The sequence below is a fragment of the Carassius carassius genome, chromosome 24 (genome assembly GCF_963082965.1).
Source record: "Carassius carassius chromosome 24, fCarCar2.1, whole genome shotgun sequence".
Classification (NCBI taxonomy): Eukaryota; Metazoa; Chordata; class Actinopteri; order Cypriniformes; family Cyprinidae; genus Carassius; species Carassius carassius.
This window is the reverse complement of record NC_081778.1, coordinates 29,873,629-29,897,442: the sequence shown is the minus strand read 5'-3', so window position 1 is coordinate 29,897,442 and position 23,814 is coordinate 29,873,629. Positions and strand designations below refer to the sequence as shown.

The window sequence follows — 23,814 nt, the reverse complement described above, 5'->3', positions numbered from 1 at the left end:
GCAAATTTGTGTACAGTTTATGGAGCTAAATGCTACAGCCCCACTAAAAAAGCCTAGCGACGCCCGTGCTTCTTGTGTGCATTTCGGAGAACCAGGACAAATTTCAATCGATCGCTCAGGCATTTAAAAGGCACCGAAATCTGCGTCCTTATTCGGTTCGGTGCATACCGGTTCCATACCCAACCCTACTTTTAAGAAATATATTTTTTGATAAACGAACCCAAAACTGTCTATGTCCTCGCTGGACTGTGATGTGAATTGTCGGCAGGCCAGTTTTAAAGCGATTTGCCGGGCATTACATATAACCTAGCAGTGGATGTGTGCGGTAGCTGACTGTGTTAATAATTCCAAATGTCAGCTGTCAAGCCCCCCATGTTCAATTTTAGTTACAGTTCCACTTCAGTGACGAGGGTGGGTGATGTATGCATCATTTTTTGATAATTGCAGTGCACCTCGCAGGGGTAACGGTACAGACCAGAAACCATTAAGGCCGATATGCTTGAATAACATTATTCATGGCTCTGTAAATAAGCAGACATCAAGAAAGATGTGATCCATTATTAATACAGCGATTAAAGATGGGGAAACCTAGGTTTGATGGATACCATCGAAGGTTGTTTTCATGGCAATGCCACCGAATTGCACACGCACACAGCTGGATGTAGCCTCCAGACCTGGAAACACTGAATCTGACAGCACCAGTGATATCGGCATTCCTGTGGGCATTGATAGATAGAGGTGAAAACACACACACACACACCAACTAAGATGATCCGCAGGCAAACAGGCATTTGCCAACAGTGCAACCCAGCTGTGTCTAAGATCCGTGTCTGAGAGAAACCTCTGAGCGAACGGTTTCTAAAGGAAGTCTAGATCAGCGTTGCTTAAAGCTTTTTATTCCCAGAAGCGGCACTTCTGTGAGCAAGCGGCTGGATCTTTTCTGTCAAAGTTACTGCTGTTTAACCCACTAAAGCATTTGCACAAAAAACCTCGGTGCTGCAAAAAACTGTGGATCACTCTTCTGTAGGTGCATTAAGCCTGTAGGAAAGAAATATCACAAATGCTGTCTCTTTACAGGAATAGTTCATGCAAAAGTAAGAAAACTTTATTCAATCACCATCACGCTGGTATATTTTTCAGTGGGACACAAAGGAAGAATCGGTATGTGGTTCTTTTGAGTGAAACAATTCATAGTGACCACAGGATGCATAGGGTGACTGAACAGAAATTTCATTTCTTAAAATAAATCAATTGAGATCAGATGGAGAGCAAATGGAGAAGCTGAGGTCTCTTGCTCGTGTTTTTTTAGCCTAGAGATCTCAGCATCGGCAGTCTCAGGTCATCTCATAACAAGTGGTCAGCAAAATAAAAGACAGAGGTATAAAGGTTCCAAAACATTCCAAAATTTGAATTTGTCAAACAGCAAAGATCTTGGCAAACTCATCAATCATGTACTGCACTATAAAAGGGTTTTAAAATGTTCCTTTTATATTTGGAAAGAAATGCTCACCAAGGCTCCATTTACTTAATCATAAATACAGTAAAAACAGTAATATTCTAAAATATTATTACATTTTAAAATAACCATTTATATTTTTATATATTGTTATAATTAACACGATGATTTGCTTCTCATGAATAATTTCTCATTATTGTTTTATTAATCGATTTATTCTTATGGAAAAAAATTCTTCAGGATTCTTTAATGAATAGAAAGTTCAAAATAATATAAATGCTTTTACTGTTTCAGTTTTGATCAATTTATTGCATCCTTGCTGAATAAATATATTAAATTCTTTAAATAAATTAATAAATATATGTAATCATACTGAACCTAAATTCGTATTTGTAGTGAGGTTTTTTGTGTATCATCACAAGTGTTTGGAATGTAGACTCACAATTGCTCAGATGGTAGAAAATCATATTATTTACATTACAAAATCCACCAACATGTCAGGGGCCATGATTAATTTAAAAAAGCATGTTTTTTGTCCTTTTTTTATTGTTAATAACACTAAATTAACTTGTTAATTAGACAGGCCTTTCATTCTGCCGTTCATACGCTGCTCGGATTCGTTTATCTTCATGTTAAAGCCAGACTGCAGGATCCAGTCGTACGTGCAGCGGGAACACCATGAGGAGAATGTGTTCAGGCAGCAGATGGCTGTGTGTTGGCGGGAAGTGTGAATTCATGTGTGTGTGTGTGTGTGTGTGTATGACAGATGTGAGTCAGGGCCCTGCTGCACTGCGAGCTCTGAGTTAGTGGGTTTAATCTCTGTCCCAAATGTGCAATGAGCAAGCGGAATGCTAGTTTTTTTGATCAGCTGTTGCTCTCTGTTCCTTTTGCCCGCACTGAGTTGGGGAAGAAAGCCTTTGTCCACTCGGCTCCTTTTGCTTGGAATATGCTGCAGAAGGACTGGAAACTGACTGAGCTCTTGTCCTTAAACACTTTAAAACTAAGCTGAAAGCAATGGAGTTTTTCATAACCTGTGTTATTTTAATGTTTCTTTGTATGTTTATAATTGTGTAAATGTTGTTGCCTCTTGGCCAGGACTCCCTTGACAAAGAGGTTTTTAATCTCAGTGGGACTCTCCTGGTTAAATATAAAAAAAATAGGGTTTTTTTTCAAAATCTGTTCTTGTGAAGAAACAAACTCATCTACATCTTCGATGGCCTGAGGGTTAATCTTCAGCAAGTTGTCATTTTTTGGTGAATTATTCCTTTAAAGATGCATATCAGTTCCTAAATGCTACATTTTAGTACCTTTTGAAAGGGTAATGCCCCATTGAAAGATTTTGTACCTTTTTTTTCTTAGAGTGCGTAGGTAGACTTTACTAAACCTACAAGTATCTTACTTACAGTTGTCTCTGCATATTAAACTGGGATTGAAAGTATTTTAGCATTGAATAAATGACACACTTCACCTTTAACAATGCCCAAGGAAATCACCTCAGAGACAGAAAGCAGAACTCAAGTATTACACCAGCTCATTTAGTGCTAATGTGTCTTTCAAGAGCTCATTTCTTGGCAGTGCTGTGCAAAAATGTTTCCAATAATAAACCTTATGAACGGATGTTCTCTATATCTTATCACTAACGTTTTCTTTGCCGCATAATCAGGTTGCTAAAATGAACTTTTTCAAGTTTGGTGTTGATGTATCGCTGCTCTGCACCTGTTTAAGAGTGGTATGTTTGACACTGAACTGGTGTTCCCTTCTCTCTCTTCAGCTGGGAGAAGAATCCGGCAGACTTTGAGCCTTACCATCTCAAACTGGAGGAATGCATGTCTGCAGACCAGATTCCCACCACGGAGCACATCCAAGGATATGTGAAGAAAGTAAGAACCCACCGTTTAGATGGCTTGAACACAATAAGAGCATCATTGTGTTCAAGCCGGAATCATTAATATTCAAATCTTTAAATCAGCAAGAATGCAATAATTGATCAAAAGTGAAATTATATATATATATATAAATCATGGTTTCCACAAAAATATGAAGCAGTCCATCTATTTTCAACATTGTTAATAATGATTGAAATGTTTCTTGAGCAGCATATGAGAATGATTTCTGAAGGATCATGTGACACTGAAGACTGGAGGAATAATGCTGAAAATACAGCTTTACATCACAGGAATAAATTATATTTTAAAGTATATTAAAATAGAAAAACATTATTTTAAACGGTAATAATATTTACAATAATGCTGTTTTAACTGTATATTTGATCAAATAAATACAGCCTTTATGAGCATTAGAGACTCAAAAACATTTAACAATCTTACAGACCCCAAACTTTGCTCTGAATTCTTGCTGTAAGTGTGACGAAATTGACTGTATACTTCTTGGAGTCACTATTGTATATAGATCACAGACCTGTGTGTCTGTGATGTCATTAATCACAATGATCCAACACAACAATGATCCTTCCCCCCGTCACATCAAACTCGGAAATTATTCAGTGCCCCTTCACCGATGGAAGAGCCTGGTGAGAAAATGGCTTCTTATCTATGCAATTTCATTTGCATCATTGTTGCAAATATAATGACAGGACTCCCAGCGTCAGCGTTCAATATGCATTAAACAATGCGACTGGAAAGGACTGGCCTGTTCCTGGTTTCATTTGTGAGAAAGTAACCTGCGCACCTCATTGAAACTGATTCGGCTGGTGTGGGCGAAGATAGCGGTGGCAGGTTTGATGGTCAATTTGGTTTGATGAGAATTCAAATATTGGCTTCCAAATGCAAACTGACAATAAAGTGGTAGATGCTCGACTGATTTGGGATGCAGAGGGCAGTCGATGGTGGACCGCTGCCATTGTACTCAGCACTTGCTAATTTCAAATAGATGATGGTGTTGAAGAAAGAAAGCCGCTTTTGCAATATATTGTATTTGAATTGGGTTTTATTGTTAGGGTAATGTGTCATATCAATCGTTTTAATGGTCTTTCAATGAGGAAACTGAAAATGAATGAAACTGCTTTCTCGAAATGAAACTTGTTATCAAACATTATGGTTGGCAAAGCCCTCGGCGCAGTGAGAGGTTTATCTGGCGTCCATGTCAGCAAATTTTACTGAACACCAACAATATTATGAAAAGATGTTGTCTGTGAACCATTATGAGATCTGCTTAACTGGACCAACAACAAGACCTACATAAATCAAATCCAAAAATATGAGGGCACAGTAAACCATGTAACGTCATATTTGCAGGATGTACACTACAAGTCAAGTCAATTTTTTTTTTTTTTTTTTTGTAAGAAGTCTCTTATGCTCGCCAAGGCTGCATTTATAACTGTATTATTATGAAATAATATTACAATATAAAAAAAAAATTTGCAAAGCTGATTTTTGCTTGAAAATCATGGTGCTAAATTATTATTATTACTTTATTTATAAATAATGGCTCTTATTATTATCAATGATGCAAAGCTGTTTTTTCTGCTTAATATTTTTGTGGATATTGTAAGATTATAAAATGTTTCTACTGTCACTTTTGATCAACTTGATGCGTCCTTGCTATATATATATATATATATATATATATATATATATATATATATATATATATATTCCAAACTTTGAACAGTAATGTATGTGTAAAAATCCCACATATATGGACAAACACAATAATATTTAAAATGTCATTGATAATTCAGAGCTGAAATGCTGTCTTGAGTGTGAAGGCTTTTCATATGTTAATGACTGGCGGTTACATGCTTGTTTTGTTCTCAGAGCACAAAGATGACTTAAGGATTTCAAGTTCAAGTTTCAAGTTGTTTTATTGTCAGCTACAGTAAACAATCTTACTGTTTAAGCAGGATAAACCAGACCAGCACGGAAATTCATGTTGGTCTAAACTGGCAAGCAAAATATATAGTCTTACTATGTTCATTTCTCTCTTCTCAGCAGATCCAGGATGCTGCGGATCAGGGAATCATGTTTGTGGGCTTCATCCAGGAGCCAGCTGGCCTACGCCCACACGTGCTACGGCACGGAGAACCAGAGGAACCCTCCCTCTCCCTGCACTCCAGCCCCAGCTCACTGCACGGCTCGGGGCTGACGCCCAGTCCCAGTCCCCTGGAGGAGCCGGAGCTGGGAGACGAGTCCGGAGCGGAGAACGAAGGGAAAAACGGGAGAGAGGAGGCTCTGAGAGAAGCTACTGAAGGTGGAGACGGAGGAGATGATCTCTCTGTTGAGACATCAGCCGTGTTGAACCCAGGATCCGGTGAAACACAGCAAGGAGATACACTGACACAAAACAACAACGACACGGCCAAAATCACAGACACATCCGAGAAACCCAGCAGGTTGGCCCTGACTAAGAGTGGTGGGTTGATCGTCTTTATCTTTTGATCTGATGAAATCTCACAAAATATTTAACAAAAAAGTACAAATTAAGGTTCTAACATATGACACTGGCAAGGGCTGGGTGATGTTTTTTGGCACATTTCTGATAATATTCAATATAAGCACTTAATATCGTTCAAAAAGTTTGGGGTCTGTAAGATTTTTTAAATGATTTTTAAAAAGAAGACTCTTCTACTCCCAAAATACTTCCAAAATAGCTGTGTCCTATTTGAATATATTGTAAAATGTAATTTATTCCTGTGATCAAAGCTGAATTTTTCAGCATCATCACTCCAGTCTTCAGTGTCACACGATCTTCAGAAATCATTCTGATATGCTGATTTGCTGTTTAGGACACATTTATTATTATGATCTATATTCAAAATAGAGCTGCTTCATGTTTTTATGGAATTTGTAATACATTTAGCTTTTCTGAATTCTTTGTTGAATAGAAAGTTAAATTGAACAAAAACAGATTAATCTCTTTTAACAGTTTTAAATAAATTTATTTTAATGTTAGGGTGGTCATTCAATTACAAATTCAATTAAATTGAATTACATTATTATTTAGATTAATTGCATATCAATATTTATCAAGAAAACCCCCAAAATTATTATAATTCAAAGACATTAGCCTATAATTTCATGGCAGACAAATAAACTAATCAACATTATAAAAACATGCCATTAGAGGTCAACATATTGTGCGTTCAGTTTCCATTAAACTAAACATAACCTCATCACCTGCTCTTGCATTTAGTCATTTATGATCATTGGTTCATTTACATGGGCAGAGCGACATTGTTTGTGGAACTTAAGTCATTTAATGAACTGGTCACAATATTGAATTTAATATTGACAGCATAACAGTCAGAAATATATCACTCAGGCCTAATGCCAGCTGTTTTTCTCTGAAAGATCAAAATTCATTTGTGTTCTGGGTGTCACATGCTGTGGAAGCATCCTCCTAGCCTCATTTAGTAATTTTTTGTCTCAAGAAAAGCATTGTCACAGAGTTTAAGCATTTTTGACGTATGGGATTGGGCAGAGTTGGCATTTACAAAACCCACACAGCGGGTGCTAGATTAGGCTTTGTTCACCCTTCCTTTCCCGCCAGTAAACAGATGGCAAACCTCATTCTCAACATTAGCTAGGGAGTTTTTTGGGGGTTTTTTTTACTGTGGCATTGTGCACAGAAATCGCCGTACCATGTGAATGATGCATGCTGGGAGTCCTGTGCCGGCAGCCCGAGTCTCCATCTGGATGTGGAAGTGACTTCGTCAGCAGTGGAATTATTCTACTGTCGCCACTGGTGGCCTCACGCTACACCAATTTTTCTCATTCAGCCACAAAATGACAGTTGTCAGGAGTCCTTTGGCACAGCTCTGCGTCTTTATGACTTATCGCCACTACTGATAAATATAGTCATTCTCCGCTCAAGTCACTCTAATGCTCCCGGTGAACATCTATAAAACATAATGCCGCTGTTCAGCTGTGTGAAATGCTCGGAGCTCAGATGAGGTTTGTCAGGGTCCTTTGTCAAAGGACTTTTACATGCAGCTGCAAAGCCATCAAGTGAAACCTGCATCCAGAAAGGAAAGACAAGATTATATGTTTAGTTTGTTTTATGCACAGCACAGCAGTAGTTCAAAGAGCTTTACATAGTAAAATGAAAATTGAAAGGCCAATATTCAATATTATTTATATTTTAAACCAACATGAAAAAGAAATAAGAACGTGAGAGAGAAGTCTATCATAGGATCATTAAGATTATGTCATTATATTAATGAGAAGCCGTTCGGGTTGTAGTCATAAAACTGTGGGAAAAAAGGTATAATTAGGTATTATCTATATGCAATCTGAAATAAAATTGAAATAAATGTTTGTTTGTTTGTTTTTTTCTTATATATAGTATTGCAGTGTAATAATCAGCTAAAGCCAAACCAAAACCATAAAAATAAATTTTCATTTATTTTAATAAAAAAAAACATTTACTTAAATAAAATAAAAATATTTAAATTTACTTAAATTAAAAAAAAAAGTATTTGATTTCAGCTATTTGCACCATTTCTCATTTTAATTTAGTTGAAACAATTCTTCAACTTAGAACGTGATGTATTAAAATAAATAAAACCTAAATAGAAAATAATAAAAACTGTATAGACATTTACAATTAAAATATAAAATTCAACAACATTATTAAAACTTTAAAAAAAATGTAATATAATAATTCATGTAGAAAAATAATTTTTACAAATATTTTTATTTATTTATATTCCATCAAAACGGTACATAGAAGCAGCACTTCCAAAGGAATGAATTTTTCTCATTTTCTAACTATTAATTCCTATATCAAAACTATTCAAATACTGAAGATAGAAAATTAAATAAATACAAAAATCAATAATGTTGATTCACAAATATACAATTATTCATGCAAAAATAACAAAATGTAAATTAAAATGAAATGGAAGAAATAAAATAAAGAGATTACTTATAAAGTGCCTTCAAAGAAAATAATTCAAAATATTAATAAAATCTAAAATAGTACCTTAAATCTACTAAAATAGCATTGATAATGATAGTCTACCAATTTTTCAGGGAATTAACTAAATGTGAATTGCATCTGCTCATTTAGACTGTTCATCACTATGGGAATCCAGCAGAAAGCAAACGCAATGCTAAAATAGACATGCTGTCTTGAAGTGTTTCCATTATTTGCTCCTTTGAGTCAAAAATTGTCTATTTATATCTGAGCCTTATATCTGAAACTTCGGCAGTCAGCCGGTGGGATGCAATCCACATCCAAATATTTCCACAGTTATCGCCAAGGTCAGGACTTGTGGGCATGAGTTTGTTTGTTGATATGATGATGATGATGCAATTCAAACATGGATTAGGCAAACACTTGATGACATGTGGCGTTCCTTGGCAGTGCTAACTGCAGATATCCAGCGTGTTTGGCCTTGTCAAAAGGGTTGATCACATAGAGCCTGGAAGCATGTAACGGGGTCATTTGTGTACTTGTTGCTCCACTAAATGTGCAGTGCTTTACCAAGCCCGTCTGAAAGTTAATGAATGTCACAGAGACAGAGGCTTTCATGTGTGGAGAGCATGACTTTGTGTCTAATGAACTGTATTTAGAGCTGCAACCAGACAGTTGTATTATAAGGGAAACTTTGATAGAGAATAGAAAAAAATGATTAAAAATACTTAAATCTCCCCAAATTCTTTATTTCAAATAAATGCAACTGTAAGATATTATGACAATTCTGAGTTAGTAGTGATACTGTGCTTCTGAAATTTTTATTTTCTATTAGCTATTTTCCTAACTATAGAAAAACTATGGTGGTATCATGATTCAGCGATGGTACCAGCATTTATTAAACCATGAGACTTTGTTGGACACCAGGGTTTTTTTCCCCTTCTTTTTGTATTATATAAGATTTTATATTACATATTATAACATATTACATGCATATTATCCAAAGTACTTTTACAGGAACAAAAAAAATATGTGGTGCTAGTGTTCAAAAAGCCAATTTTATTCAACCCTTTAACTGTCACCCTGTCCTGTATACGTGACACCTACATTTACTTCACTATATTACAATTAAATCTAATCTAATCTTGACAAACTATATATCGTTGGAAAGGTCTAAGACTCCCACATATATATTTTACCAATGTTTTTTGTTACAAATTATGTAGGAAAAGTAATAGATTAATTTATGACAAGAGTGCACCCTCAAAAATCTACATTATAACGTGAGTTTTGACCTTTGTTAAAAAAAAGACTTCTTCGTTGCCTTTTTCTCTATCACATTTTAGAAATCATCAGAAGTTATATATCGACTGAAAACTTAAAATCTCAAAATTCATCCTTTAAAACCCATTTTTAAATCAGACATTGCATTACCATGTAAATGGTACATCAATATCATGTTACAAATTTTTTTTCAAAAGTTTCATTCGTGCACTATAAAGTCTATGTTCAAAATGTGAGTGACAGTTAATTAAAACTAAGAATAAATACAGCTTTAACATTTGCATGAAAGAAACATTTTGTTACTTACACTTTTGTCCATAAATTCTGCCAATTAATGCAAGCTTTATAGCTACTGTAGAGTACTGTAAAAGAAAAACATTTAACAATCAAATAAATAAATACTAAAAACTACAACAACAAAAAACATATATATATATATATATATATATATATATATATATATATATATATACTGAGCCCGGGGTCCGGCCGGGCTCAGCCCGAAGGAGCGACGTGGGGCCGCCTTCCCGTGGGCTCACCACCTACAGGAGGGACCGTAAGGGGCCGGTGCTTAGACAATCGGGTGGCAGTCGAAGGCGGGGGCCTCGACAGCCCGATCCCTGGACACGGAAACTAGCTCTAGGGACGTGGAACGTCACCTCACTGGCGGGGAAGGAGCCCGAGATTGTGCGTGAGGTAGAGAGGTTCCGACTAGCGATAGTCGGACTCACCTCTACGCACAGCTTGGGCTCTGGAACTACACTCCTCGAGAGAGGATGGACTCTTCACCACTCTGGAGTTGCCCATGGTGAGAGGCGGGGGGCTGGTGTGGGTTTACTTATAGCCCCCCAGCTCAGCTGCCATGTGTTGGAGTTTACCCCGGTGAACGAGAGGGTCGCTTCCCTGCGCCTTCGGGTCGGGGATAGGTCTCTCACTGTCGTTTGTGCCTACGGGCCGAACGGCAGTGCAGAGTACCCAGCCTTCTTGGAATCTCTGGGAGGGGTACTGGAAAGTGCTCCGACTGGGGACTCCGTTGTTTTACTGGGGGACTTCATCGCCCAAGTGGGCAACAACAGTGACACCTGGAGGGGCGTGATTGGGAGGAACGGCCCCCCTGATCTGAACCCGAGCGGTGTTCAGTTATTGGACTTCTGTGCTAGTTACAGCTTGTCCATAACGAACACCATGTTCAAGCATAAGGGTGTCCATCAGTACACGTGGCACCAGGACACCCTAGGCCGTAGGTCGATGATCGACTTTGTGGTCGTTTCATCCGACCTCCGGCCGTATGTCTTGGACACTCGGGTGAAGAGAGGGGCGGAGCTGTCAACCGATCACCACCTGGTGGTGAGTTGGATCCGATGGCGGGGGAGGAAGCTGGACAGACTCGGCAGACCCAAACGTACTGTGAGGGTCTGCTGGGAACGTTTGGCCGAGTCTCCTGTCAGAGAGATCTTCAACTCCCACCTCCGGCAGAGCTTCGACCAGATCCCGAGGGAGGCTGGAGATATTGAGTCCGAGTGGACCATGTTCTCCACCTCCATTGTCGAAGCGGCCGCTCGGAGCTGTGGCCGTAAGGTTTCCGGTGCCTGTCGAGGCGGCAATCCCCGAATCCCGGTGGTGGACACCGGAAGTAAGGGATGCCGTCAAGCTGAAGAAGGAGTCCTATCGGGCCTGGTTGGCTTGTGGGACTCCAGAGGCAGCTGACAGGTACCGGCAGGCCAAGCGGACTACAGCCCGGGTGGTTGTGGAGGCAAAAACTCGGGCCTGGGAGGAGTTCGGTGAGGCCATGGAGAAGGACTATCGGTCAGCCTCGAAGAGATTCTGGCAAACCGTCCGGCGCCTCAGGAGAGGGAAGCAGTGCCCTACCAACGCTGTTTACAGTAGAGGTGGGGAGCTGTTGACCTCAACTGGGGATGTCGTTGGACGGTGGAAGGAATACTTCGAGGATCTCCTCAATCCCGCTGTCACGTCTTCCATTGAGGAAGCAGAGGCTGAGGGCTCAGATGTGGACTCGTCCATCACCCAAGCTGAAGTCACCGAGGTAGTCAAGAAACTCCTCGGTGGCAAGGCACCGGGGGTGGATGAGATCCGCCCTGAGTACCTCAAGTCTCTGGATGTTGTGGGGCTGTCTTGGCTGACACGCCTCTGCAGCATCGCGTGGCAGTCGGGGACGGTGCCTCTGGGATGGCAGACCGGGGTGGTGGTCCCTCTTTTTAAGAAGGGGGACCGGAGGGTGTGTTCCAACTACAGGGGGATCACACTTCTCAGCCTCCCTGGGAAAGTCTATGCCAGGGTACTGGAGAGGAGAATCCGGCCGATAGTAGAACCTCGGATTCAGGAGGAACAGTGTGGTTTTCGCCCAGGCCGTGGAACACTGGACCAGCTCTATACCCTCTACAGGGTGCTGGAGGGTTCATGGGAGTTTGCCCAACCAGTCCACATGTGCTTTGTGGATTTGGAGAAGGCATTCAACTATGTCCCTCGCGGCGGCCTGTGAAGGGTGCTCCGGGAGTATGGGGTCCGGGGCCCTTTGCTAAGGGCTATCCGGTCCCTGTACGACCGGAGCAGGAGCTTGGTTCGTATTGCCAGCCGTAAGTCAGACTTGCATGTTGGACTCCGACAGGGCTGCCCTTTGTCGCCGGTTCTGTTCATGATTTTTATGGACAGAATTTCTAGGCGCAGCCAGGGGCTGGAGGGGGTCAGGTTTGGTGACAACACGATTTCGTCTCTGCTCTTTGCGGATGATGTTGTCGTGTTGGCCTCATCAAGCCATGACCTTCAGCATGCACTGGGACGGTTTGCAGCCGAGTGTGAAGCGGCTGGGATGAGAATCAGCACCTCCAAATCCGAGGCCATGGTCCTCAGTCGGAAAAGGGTGGCTTGCCCACTTCAGGTTGGTGGAGAGTTCCTGCCTCAAGTGGAGGAGTTTAAGTATCTTGGGGTCTTGTTCACGAGTGAGGGAAGGATGGAACGGGAGATTGACAGACGGATCGGTGCAGCTTCTGCAGTAATGCGGTCGATGTACCGGTCTGTCGTGGTGAAGAAAGAGCTGAGCCGCAAGGCGAAGCTCTCGATTTACCGGTCAATCTACGTTCCTACTCTCACCTATGGTCATGAGCTTTGGGTCATGACCGAAAGGACAAGATCCCGGATACAGGCGGCCGAAATGTGCTTTCTCCGCAGGGTGGCTGGGCGATCCCTTAGAGATAGGGTGAGAAGCTCAGTCACCCGGGAGGAGCTCAGAGTAGAGCCGCTGCTCCTCCACATCGAGAGGGGTCAGCTGAGGTGGCTCGGGCATCTGTTCCGGATGCCTCCTGGACGCCTTCCCGGGAAGGTGTTCCGGGCGCGTCCCACTGGGAGGAGACCCCGGGGGAGACCTAGGACACGCTGGAGAGACTATGTCTCCCGGCTGGCCTGGGAACGCCTCGGTGTCCCCCCAGAAGAGCTGGAGGAAGTGTCTAGGGAGAGGGAAGTCTGGGGTTCTCTGCTTAGACTGCTGCCCCCGCGACCCGGCCCCGGATAAGCGGTAGAAGATGGATGGATGGATGGATATATATATATATATATATATATATATATATATATATATATATATATATATTTATAAATAATTAAATATAAAGGAATTTTTTTTTTTTAATTTTATTAAATAAGGTCAGTACAACAAATACTACTCTGATGCATAAATATTTCACAATTACATATATAATTAAATAAATGTTTTGCATTGGAGTAATTAAAATGAGGGGATACATTTCATAAAAATATGGAAGAATTATTTATATTTTTTATCAGTCTGTAATAAAGTGATGCACATGTACTGTGAACATTACAGGAAATTGGTTTATAGGAAGTACCTGTTGTACCCGAGTTGAAGTGAAACAACAATTACTGATTCATTCTTGCTGAGATTTGTGTTGTAAATGCATGCGGCTCGGAAAGCCATTCAGATCACTCTCTCTCTCTCATTGGCTTTTCTTGGTCCTGTCAGACGCGGTTAATGACTTAATGCAGTCAGCTGCAATCTAAATGATTGCTGCCAGAGCAAAAGTTCATCCATATTTATCTTTTTGGTCAATTTCCCATTAGTTGTAATATAGGTCTGAAACTAGGGAGGATTTACTGGGTGAAGCCGGGCACAGAAACAAATTCATCTTACACTACCGTAATCCATTAGGTCTGCTCTCTTTCTCTTTGTGGCAGATGCAAATAGTGTTTTGGTTTCCAGCCAAATGTAATCTCATTGAGAAGAACGGATGGTCAGTTCTCTCAGGTTTGGGGTCGGTCTAATGACAAACGATGATCCTAAATACTTGTTCAGATTGCCACTACATCACCTAATTTCCTTCATTACTCACCTGATCCAGACCAGGACTTCAGCTAATTAGTTGTTAAGCCCATCTACAAGCTAATTAATTAAGTGTGAAGGACCACAGCGATGGAGCACGCACTTACAGTACAGAGTTACAAACCTAATAAGCTTCCTGACAAGACCAGTGAGAGTTTGTGTTATGATGGTTAGTACTGGTTTAGTCCCTGCCTCAGAATGAATACTGGCCCATGGACCACTAAATTAAATTAATATGTAATTTTTAGTATTAATCATGTATTTTATAATATATATACATATATGTATGTATGTATGTGTATATATATATATATATATATATATATATATATATATATATATATATATTAGTGGTGGGCATAGATTAATTTATTATTACCCAAATAAAATTGACAAACAGTAAGTCTTTGAGAAGGGGTTTATCAAGACAGGTGGTGCATTAGAAAAGGGGCTCATTTCCTGTTTCCAAAATGCATCACAAAGTGCTTGAAAAAGCTGTAAACTAATTCCACAAGGTGCAAAAAACCTTACGCCCGTTTCACACATACTCCGTCTGCAGTGCGTATGCGTTGCATGTTTTTTTTACGCACCCATGTTAACGGATACCAGTTGCGTTCCAGGAGCGTTGCATCTGCAGCAGTGCAGCGATCGTTTACATACCGAGTAGTGAACTGCAAACGCGTCCTGTGTGAAAGCACATCGAGTCCGTGCTGCACCACATACGTGCAGCTATACATATCAAAAATTATATCTGGTGTCTGAATAATATTTGGTTTGACTGTTAAAACTACAAAGTAATTCAGTCAAGAGCAGTGAGTGACTTTCATTTTCATTTTCTTGGATTAACGTTACAGCAGTTTAGCGAAATTAGGCGATGATCGCATCCAATATAATACACATTTCATTTTTTTCCTCAACTGTTTACTTTCACTTAAGAAATAACTGACAGTTTTTTCGAGCATAATTTCCAATGTGGATATTTTGACATATTTTGTATGTATTTGTCGGCACAAATTCGGTGTACAAGCGTTTTGAGACGCCTTTCTCTGCGTGAGCCCTGGACACCAGAACACCGCGAGAACTGAATTGGGCTCTTTCACATCTTTTTGTTTGTTCAAACTGTGATTTGTATTTGTTCGTTCAGATGCAGGAGGGACTTCGAGGAGAACTTCTCAGAAGAGAGCTTGGTTCAGTGTCGCTGTCCGTGATACGCGGCTCTCTCTCTCTCTCTCGTGCGCACCGAACACAGCGCGCGAGTTACCATCCACTCTGTTCAGCTTTTCCGCATCTTGTTTTTGGATGCTTTAATGTTTAAATCGACAAGCGGTAAAGCTTAAAAACACGTGAAAAAGATAAGCTTTCGTGACGATGCGCAGTGGCCCGTCAACTGTCCTGAGAATCTTTTTAGGCTGGCCTCAGTCAGTCAGTTATATAAAATATCAAGGTAAAATTCATCATAGCTTGCTTAGTATATACCCAGCTCCCAACCCAACTTTGAGAATAGATTAACGGCGATATTTTTTTATCGCCCGATAAGAGTCTCATGTTAACGCAGCACGTTAACGCCGATAACGGCCCCCACTAATATATATACATGTGTGTGTGTGACACTGGATCAGTCTTGAGTGTCAATTTCTAGAAATTGATATTTATAAATCATCTGAAAGCTGAATGAATAATCTTTCCATTGATGTATGGTTTATTAGGATCAGACAACTATTTGAAATCTGGAATCTGAGGGTTGAAAAAAAATCTACATGAGAAAATCACCTTTAAAGTTGTCCAAATGAATTCTAAGTAAAGCATGGTACTAATCAAAAATTAATTTTGATATATTTACAGTAGGGAAGGTACAAAATATCTTAATGGAACTTGATCTTAACTTAATATCCTAATTATTTTTGGCTTAAAAGAAAAATAGAAAATTTTGACCCAAACAATGTTTTTTTTATATATATAAAAAAATGTACCCCAGAGACCTAAGACAGGTTTTCTGCTCCAGGGTCACACACACACACATATCATATATATTGAATATGATGTTCATTAAAACTTACCCTGCCTTTAAAATATGTCTGATTTTAAGAATTTATATATATATATAGTATGGAGAAACTATCATATTTTAAAAAGTTTTCTTTCATCTTAGTTTTAATGCTTTTTAACTAAAAAACGATTTAGTACCATTTACTTTTGTTATTTTTACTAGTTTTATATCTATATCTATCTATCTATCTATCTATCTATCTATCTATCTATATATATATATATATATATATATATATTAAATAATGTATAAGTAATGATATATATATATAATATATCTCAATTAATATTTATATATAAAGTATGTAAAAAATAATAGAGATTAAAAAAAATACAAATACATAAAAAATATTTTCAAATAATTATGTCATTATTGTGGATACCTGTTCCAAAATCATGTTCATTAAAACTTCCTCTGCCTTTAAAATGTGTCTGATTTTAAGAATATTTTTGTTCTGTATTTCCATTGAAATCACAGGAGCCGAGCTCTTTGGTTTGTTTAACTACCCGGGTCGGCGTGAGGGTCAGCTGAAGTACTACACAGTTAAAGTGCCTCTTCGAGTTCAGCCGCAGGGCGAGGGCATCTGTACTGTGGAGGCCAACTGGCTCGATCACATGACTCAACACTTCAACAACGGAGCTTTACTAGTGGACGGATTCTTTCAGCTGACCAGAGACAACGGTGAGTTAGAGCTACTTCTGAAACTCAAACAACCAGACATTTACATTTGTTCATAGTGGCGTATTATAAGAGTACTAAGATGATACCATGATTCAGTGATGAATTAGCTTTTGATACAACTACTAAACCAAGACTCTGATATAAAGCATGGTCCACTTTGATCATATAAGATTTGATATATATATATATATATATAAATATGAAAAAATGAATGCATCACTTAATATATTAATAATAATGATAATAAAATGTATAAAATAAAATTCTGAATACTGCATGGTGTAGTGTCCAAAAACTGTAAGAATTGTATTACCATTTTTTGTAAAGTCTAATACAGGATTAAATATACTAAAAGATGGAATACAGTAAATTAATAAATAAATTCCAAAATGGGATACACAAAAACACAAAAGCGAAAAAAAATTTTTGCATTACTAAATAAATAAATAATTACAAATATATAATAAAATACAATTCTGAACATTATATGGTGATAGCTAAATAATAATAACAATAATAATAAATAAATAAATGAAATATATATAAATATATATATATATATATATATATGACAATACTATTGTCATTTTTTATAAGGGTTATGATATTATTAATATTGATAGGTTCTCTTGCCATAGGTGATAAATGGATTAATCACCTGATAAATTAATGAAATGCATCTTCTTATAATTGGATGAGCAATTATTATAATTTTTTATTTTTTTTTTATATATATTATACTAGTGTGCTTTATTTTATTTTCTGACTCATTAATTAATCTTGCTATTAAAAGACCTGGGGTTTTGCTCACTTGAGTGCACTGAAAGCACTTTCAGAAAGTGCAGTAGAGATCTGGACTGTGGATCTTCTAGTAGTGATGGAAATGCACCGGTGCTTTGAGTTTCACTTTGTTCCTCGATGGCTAACTGAATATAAGCTGTTTTGTGGCTGGGTTATAACATCGGAGACATGGGGAAAGGAGGGTATTTGTCATCATTTAGAGCTTTCTGGGTCTTCAAGTGGTAATGATGTTGCTAAAGAATGTGTGCAGTGGCAGCAATGATGCAAAACCCAAGCCTCTTATTAGTTAATTAATTTTCTTTAATGACTGTAAACCCTTGCCAAGTTCTGTGCAATTCTGAGGGAAGTCGTCCTGAGGTAATTATTGAGCAAAAACTGAAATTTATTAGATTTTTACATTTCCTGAGTAAAATAAGAGTGCTATTGGCCCATGCAAAAGCTTAATGCCACAACGCTGTGGTGTTCTGGTGGTTGTATACAGGTGAAAAGTCTCTATTTCTTCTCTAGATATGGCATAAGTTGATGCTAATTGCCTGTTTTATCTCTAACCAGGCAAAAATCACAAGCTTAGAATAGCTTAGAAAAGTAAAAACTAACATCTATTTAGCAAACAATATTATTTGAGGCATTATTTATATCTGTAAGACAAATTACATATTTTAAGTTTGATTATGCCTTTAATTGATTTTTCTGTACATTTCTGCCATATGTACATTAACTGACAGTCACCACTGTCTACTAAATATTTGTAGAAACGTAATTTTCTGTAAAGTTGCTTTGCAATGATTTATCGTAAAAAGTGCTATACAAATAAACTTGAATTGAATTGAATTTAAATGCAGGACAAGCAATGACTTGTAATACTGAGCAAACTAACCGTGGCTATAAGCAATAGTAATACTGATGCTTGACTTCGCAAAGACCACTAATAAATAGATTTAAAAGTGTAATGCATTAAATTAATAAACATATAAAAAATTTAAACATAAAGAAAAATAATTGACTATACAAATGCCTAGCTTATATGACAAAATTGATTTTATAAAAAATAATAGACCATAATAAAAAAATGCATATATGACTTTAAAAAAGGGTCAAATAAAAATTGGAATACATAACCATAATATAAAACTATTAAATCAAGCATAAAGAAAATAATGTATAAATATATGAAAGACTTAATTATAAAAACAAATAAAAACAAATGTAAACAAAATATATATATAAAAAATTATATATATATATATATATATATATATATATATACACACAAGTACAAGTAATATAACAAAAAATATGAAATATAAAAAATAAATCATATATATAAAAAAGACAAAATCACATAACAAATTTACTAAAACATAAATTACAATTTAAATAAAAACATGAAATATAAAAATAAAAACAATTAAAATATTAATAAATACTATAACAGTGGACAAAAAAATACTAAAATAACTGTTTGCATTATAGGGGGTTTTTTTTTGCAAAGAACTCTAAAAAAAGGGTACACTAAATAAATTAATGGTATAGAAAATAAAAAATTGACTTGATTAAAATGTTTTTTTTTTATTAGCAAATATGACTGAAAATGTAAATAAAAAGTGGAATACATAACCTTACTAAGTGTCACTAAATAAATATGTAAAGAAGAACACAATATGTTTCATGAGTCGAGACAAATGACGGTGTTCATGTCAACCACACGTGCAAAGAAAAACAACAGGAAGTGAAGGCCGTGTTAAAGCAGGAGGACGGCGAGGTGCTGGCAGAGCCCCATGGAGACCGGGAACAATGTGATATCAAAGCAACACCAGCATGTAGACTTTTCATAAGTGTCTGATTACATGAAAGGCTGGAGACGCATTCATTATCAGGCCTGTGAGCACATGGGCCAGATCTCTCCAAATTTAGCTCCTCTTTGAGTCTGGCATGCGAATGCATAATGAGAACTCCATGGTGATGCACTCCCACAGTGTCTTCTCGCTGTAAACATCAACGTGTCCATGATGTGTGAGGAAGGATGCACACACAGATAACACAACCCATCCCAGACAGATTCTCTGGGTGAATCTCTCCAAAACATGGCAAGGTCACGTTTCACCTCAAAATCAACAGGAAATAATAATAATAATAAAGTGATGAAAGTGACGTGACATTCAGCCAAGTATGGTGACCCATTTGTGCATTTAACCCATCCGAAATGCACACACACAGAGCAGTGAACACACACACACACTGTGAGCACACACCCAGAGCAGTGGGCAGCCATTTATGCTGCGGCGCCCGGGGAGCAGTTGGGGGTTCAATGCCTTCCTCAAGGGCACCTAAGTCGTGGTATTGAAGGTGGAGAGAGAACTGTACATGCACCCCCCCACCCACAATTCCTGCCGGCCCGGGACTCGAACTCACAACCTTTCGATTGGGAGTCCAACTCTCTAACCATTAGGCCACGACTTCCCAAATAATAATAAATGTGAGTGGTGGCAAATCTCACGGCCTTGATGGTAGATTGTTCTGGCAGGTCACTTTGTCCATCAGGAAAAAAATCTAAATCATTCAAAAAAAAAATAGCAGAAAAGGTATCATTCATATTCATGCCACAAACCATGGCATGAACCGTAACAATTCACAGTGTATTTACAGCAATCAAATTGTGCACGAAAATAATTAAGCTGATTTTAAGACTGTAATGATTTTTTTAATTGTCATGATTTCATGACAATTAAGCTAATTTCTCCCCCAAATTACCTTTCCTTTTAGTTAAATAATATTATACTTTTTATATATATATATATATATATATATATATATATATATATATATATATATATATATATATATATATATATATATATATATATATATATATATATATATATATATATATATATATATATATATATATATATATATATACATACACACACACACACACCAAGAGATACATTTCCATTAGTTCAATAATATTTTAAATTGCTAAAATAAATTGCATTATATATACAGTACAGACCAAAAGTTTGGACACACCTTCTCATTCAAAGAGTAATCTTTATTTTCATGACTATGAAAATTGTAGTCACACTGAAGGCATCAAGGGCTATTTGACCAAGAAGGAGAATGATGGGGTGCTGCGCCAGATGACCTGGCCTCCACAGTCACCGGACCTGAACCCAATCGAGATGGTTTAGGGGTGAGCTGGACCGCAGACTGAAGGCAAAAGGGCCAACAAGTGCTAAGCATCTCTCGGGGAACTCCTTCAAGACTGTTGGAAGACCATTTCAGGTGACTACATCTTGAAGCTCATCAAGAGAATGCCAAGAGTGTGCAAAGCAGTAATCAAAGCAAAAGGTGGCTACTTTGAAGAACCTAGAATATGACATTTTCAGTTGTTTCACACTTTTTTGTTATGTATATAATTCCACATATAATTCCACATGTGTTAATTCATAGTTTTGATGCCTTCAGTGTGACTCTACAATTTTCATAGTCATGAACATAAAGAAAACTCTTTGAATTAGAAGGTCCAAACTTTTGGTCTGTACTGTATATGTGTGTGTGTGTGTGTGTGTGTGTGTGTGTGTGTGTGTGTGTGTGTGTGTGTGTGTGTGTGTGTGTGTGTGTGTGTGTGTGTGTGTGTTTGTTTTTATTCATTTTAATTTAATTTATTTTATTTTATTTCTTTAAATTAGAAATGTTGCAACTAACCAAAATAAATCATTTGAATCACTAAAATTAAAAGTGAAGTACAAAAACGAATAGTCAAATTAAACATAAATTAAAGTTAAAAAAAAATTTTAACAGAAAATATAAAAATAAAAGCTAATTCAAATAAAATAATATAATATTAAATAATACTAATATAACACCATATATATTAAAAAAAACATATATATGTTTTTTTTCTTTGGTCTGGCAATGAGAATTGTGTTTGCAAAGTATGTTTAATTGTCATGAATATTTATCAAATGTAAAATACTTAATGATCCTGAAATACTGTAGGCATCATGTTGTTGAAAAAAAATTTACTTATTTCTTTCTATTAGTTTTGGAGGTGAAAATGACCTGGACAAGTTCTTGATAGGGTTTGTGAGATCTGTCATGCTATTTGATAGAAGATCAAACTGATAGTCTCAGGAGATCAGCGGTGGCATGGCCTCCTCTTCCTCCATCTTCAGAAACTGCCCTCCAGGTGGCTTTGATATGAGTTTATCCACCGGTCCTGGGGTGGATGGGGCTTATGTGGCAGCTTAAAGTCTCTTGATGGATTCTGCTCTTTGTCGATGCTGTTGGCGTGGCGTTCTGCTCCACTGATTTACTTGTGCACCGCGCCTGTGCCCCCGTCTAGCTTTGCTTCAGTGACACTGAAGTTGTCCAGGAGAATGTTCTTTATAAGGAAGCTTTCCTTTCACCTCTCTCATCTTTAGCGATGGGTTTCCATGGTGAGAACAGGAGGCAGGAATCGGGTTTTAATGCGAAGGGTGTGGCGTCGATGGAAGCCCGTGTGAGTGCCACCCATCAGGCCAGGATTGAATTTGCAAATCTCTATGCTCTCAGCTCAACGCCACTGTTATGATTCAGCAATTAAAGGTTCATATGATCCACAGGAGAGCAACACGGTGGGCCACAGGCTCATCACCGTTCCAGGTTTAGCTCCCACTGAATAGATGCAAACGATGTTGACTGAGGTTTCTTTTGTCTGACTTTTGCTCCAGTAAAAATTCCCCTCTCCTCAGAAAAGAACATGCACCAACAGCTGCGACACATTCATGCGCCTGACTATTCATGCTGTTCTGCCTATATTCAGATGCACGAAGGCACAGATATTATTCAGCATATGAATTTCCAATAAGGTATTATCTCACTTTGAAAGGGATTTTGGCGATACCTCCTCTGTCATTTTCCTGATGAACAAAAGAATCAAAGTATGAATAGAACCATTAGAACAGGTCCATGAAGGAGAGAGAATGACAGACACACCTATTCACGAAATTACTGTGAACAGTGTCAATTTTAAAGGGGTAAAATCAACGTTAAATCCAAATTGATCTTATTTAGTTTCTTAATACACTGACCTGGTCTTGTGGAGTGCATTCACACTGCAGACAAATACAGATGTCACTCCGTTTTTCAGTCTTGTTCTGAACATTAGTGCCTTTCAAAATTGAATTGAGAATGCTTTTGAATTTCCAATTTAGGTTTAGAATGAAAGAAAGTAGAATTCAGATTTATGGATGGATGGATGGAATGGACAAAGACAGACGGATGGATGGATGGATGGATGGATGGATGGATAGATGGATGGATGGATGGATGGATGGATGGAATAAACAATGGATGGATGGACAGACAGACGGATGGATGGATGGATGGAATGAACAATGGATGGACGGACAGACGGATGGATGGATGGATGGAATGAACAATGGACGGACGGACGGACGGACGGACGGACGGATGGACAGACAGATGGATGGATGGATGGATGGATGGATGGATGGAATGAACAATGGATGGACGGACAGACAGACGGATGGATGGATGGATGGAATGAACAATGGATGGACAGATGGATGGATGGATGGAATGAACAATGGACGGACGGACAGACAGATGGATGGATGGATAGATGGATAGATAGATAAATAATAATACAATAGAAATATAGATAGAACAATAGATAAAATTATAGAAAGAATGACATAAAACGATCGAAAGAGAATGACAGACGGATGGATGGATGGATGGATGGATAAATGGAATGAACAACGGACGGACAGACAGACGGACGGATGGACAGACGGATGGATGGATAGATAGATAGATAGATAGATAGATAGATAGATAGATAGATAGATAGATAGATAGATAGATAGATAGATAGATAGATAGATAGATAGATAGATAGATAGATAATAAAACAATAGAAATATAGATAGAACAATAGATAAAATGATAGAAAGAATTACATAAAACGATCGAAAGAGAATGACAGACTGACAGACAGACAGATGCAGAGATATACGGAGAAACAGAATGACATAATAATAGATGAAACGATAGATAGATAGAATGTTAGTTCATCATTGGTTTTGCGATTTTGTTTGGTGCTGATAGGTGATACAGTAATCTAACCTTTAATAACAAAGCTTTTACATCAATGTCAGCACAGAGACCTTTACTGAAGCAGTGTGTCTGCTCAAGTGATTGACATTTAATATGTTCACATCCTCCATCCTTTATCGGTCTCGGCCCGATATTGTAAAATATACATAAGCTGTCTTGAGCATCAGCAGCACTCTCTGGCACATACTTAAA

General features: G+C 37.9%; 1 protein-coding gene across 2 annotated transcripts in view; it reads left to right on the top strand.

Annotated features, from left to right (window-relative positions):
* LOC132103420 (raftlin-like) overlaps positions 1-23,814 on the top strand; it is a 93,134-nt gene that overhangs the window by 46,787 nt on the left and 22,533 nt on the right. The window contains exons 4-6 of one of the 2 annotated variants that reach the window (XM_059508511.1): positions 3,228-3,336; positions 5,410-5,827; positions 16,492-16,695. In XM_059508511.1, the coding sequence (XP_059364494.1) occupies positions 3,228-3,336; positions 5,410-5,827; positions 16,492-16,695 (731 nt within the window). Of the gene's footprint in view, positions 1-3,227; positions 3,337-5,406; positions 5,828-16,491; positions 16,696-23,814 lie in introns of both variants that reach the window. The other variant, XM_059508510.1, reaches the window with a different exon arrangement.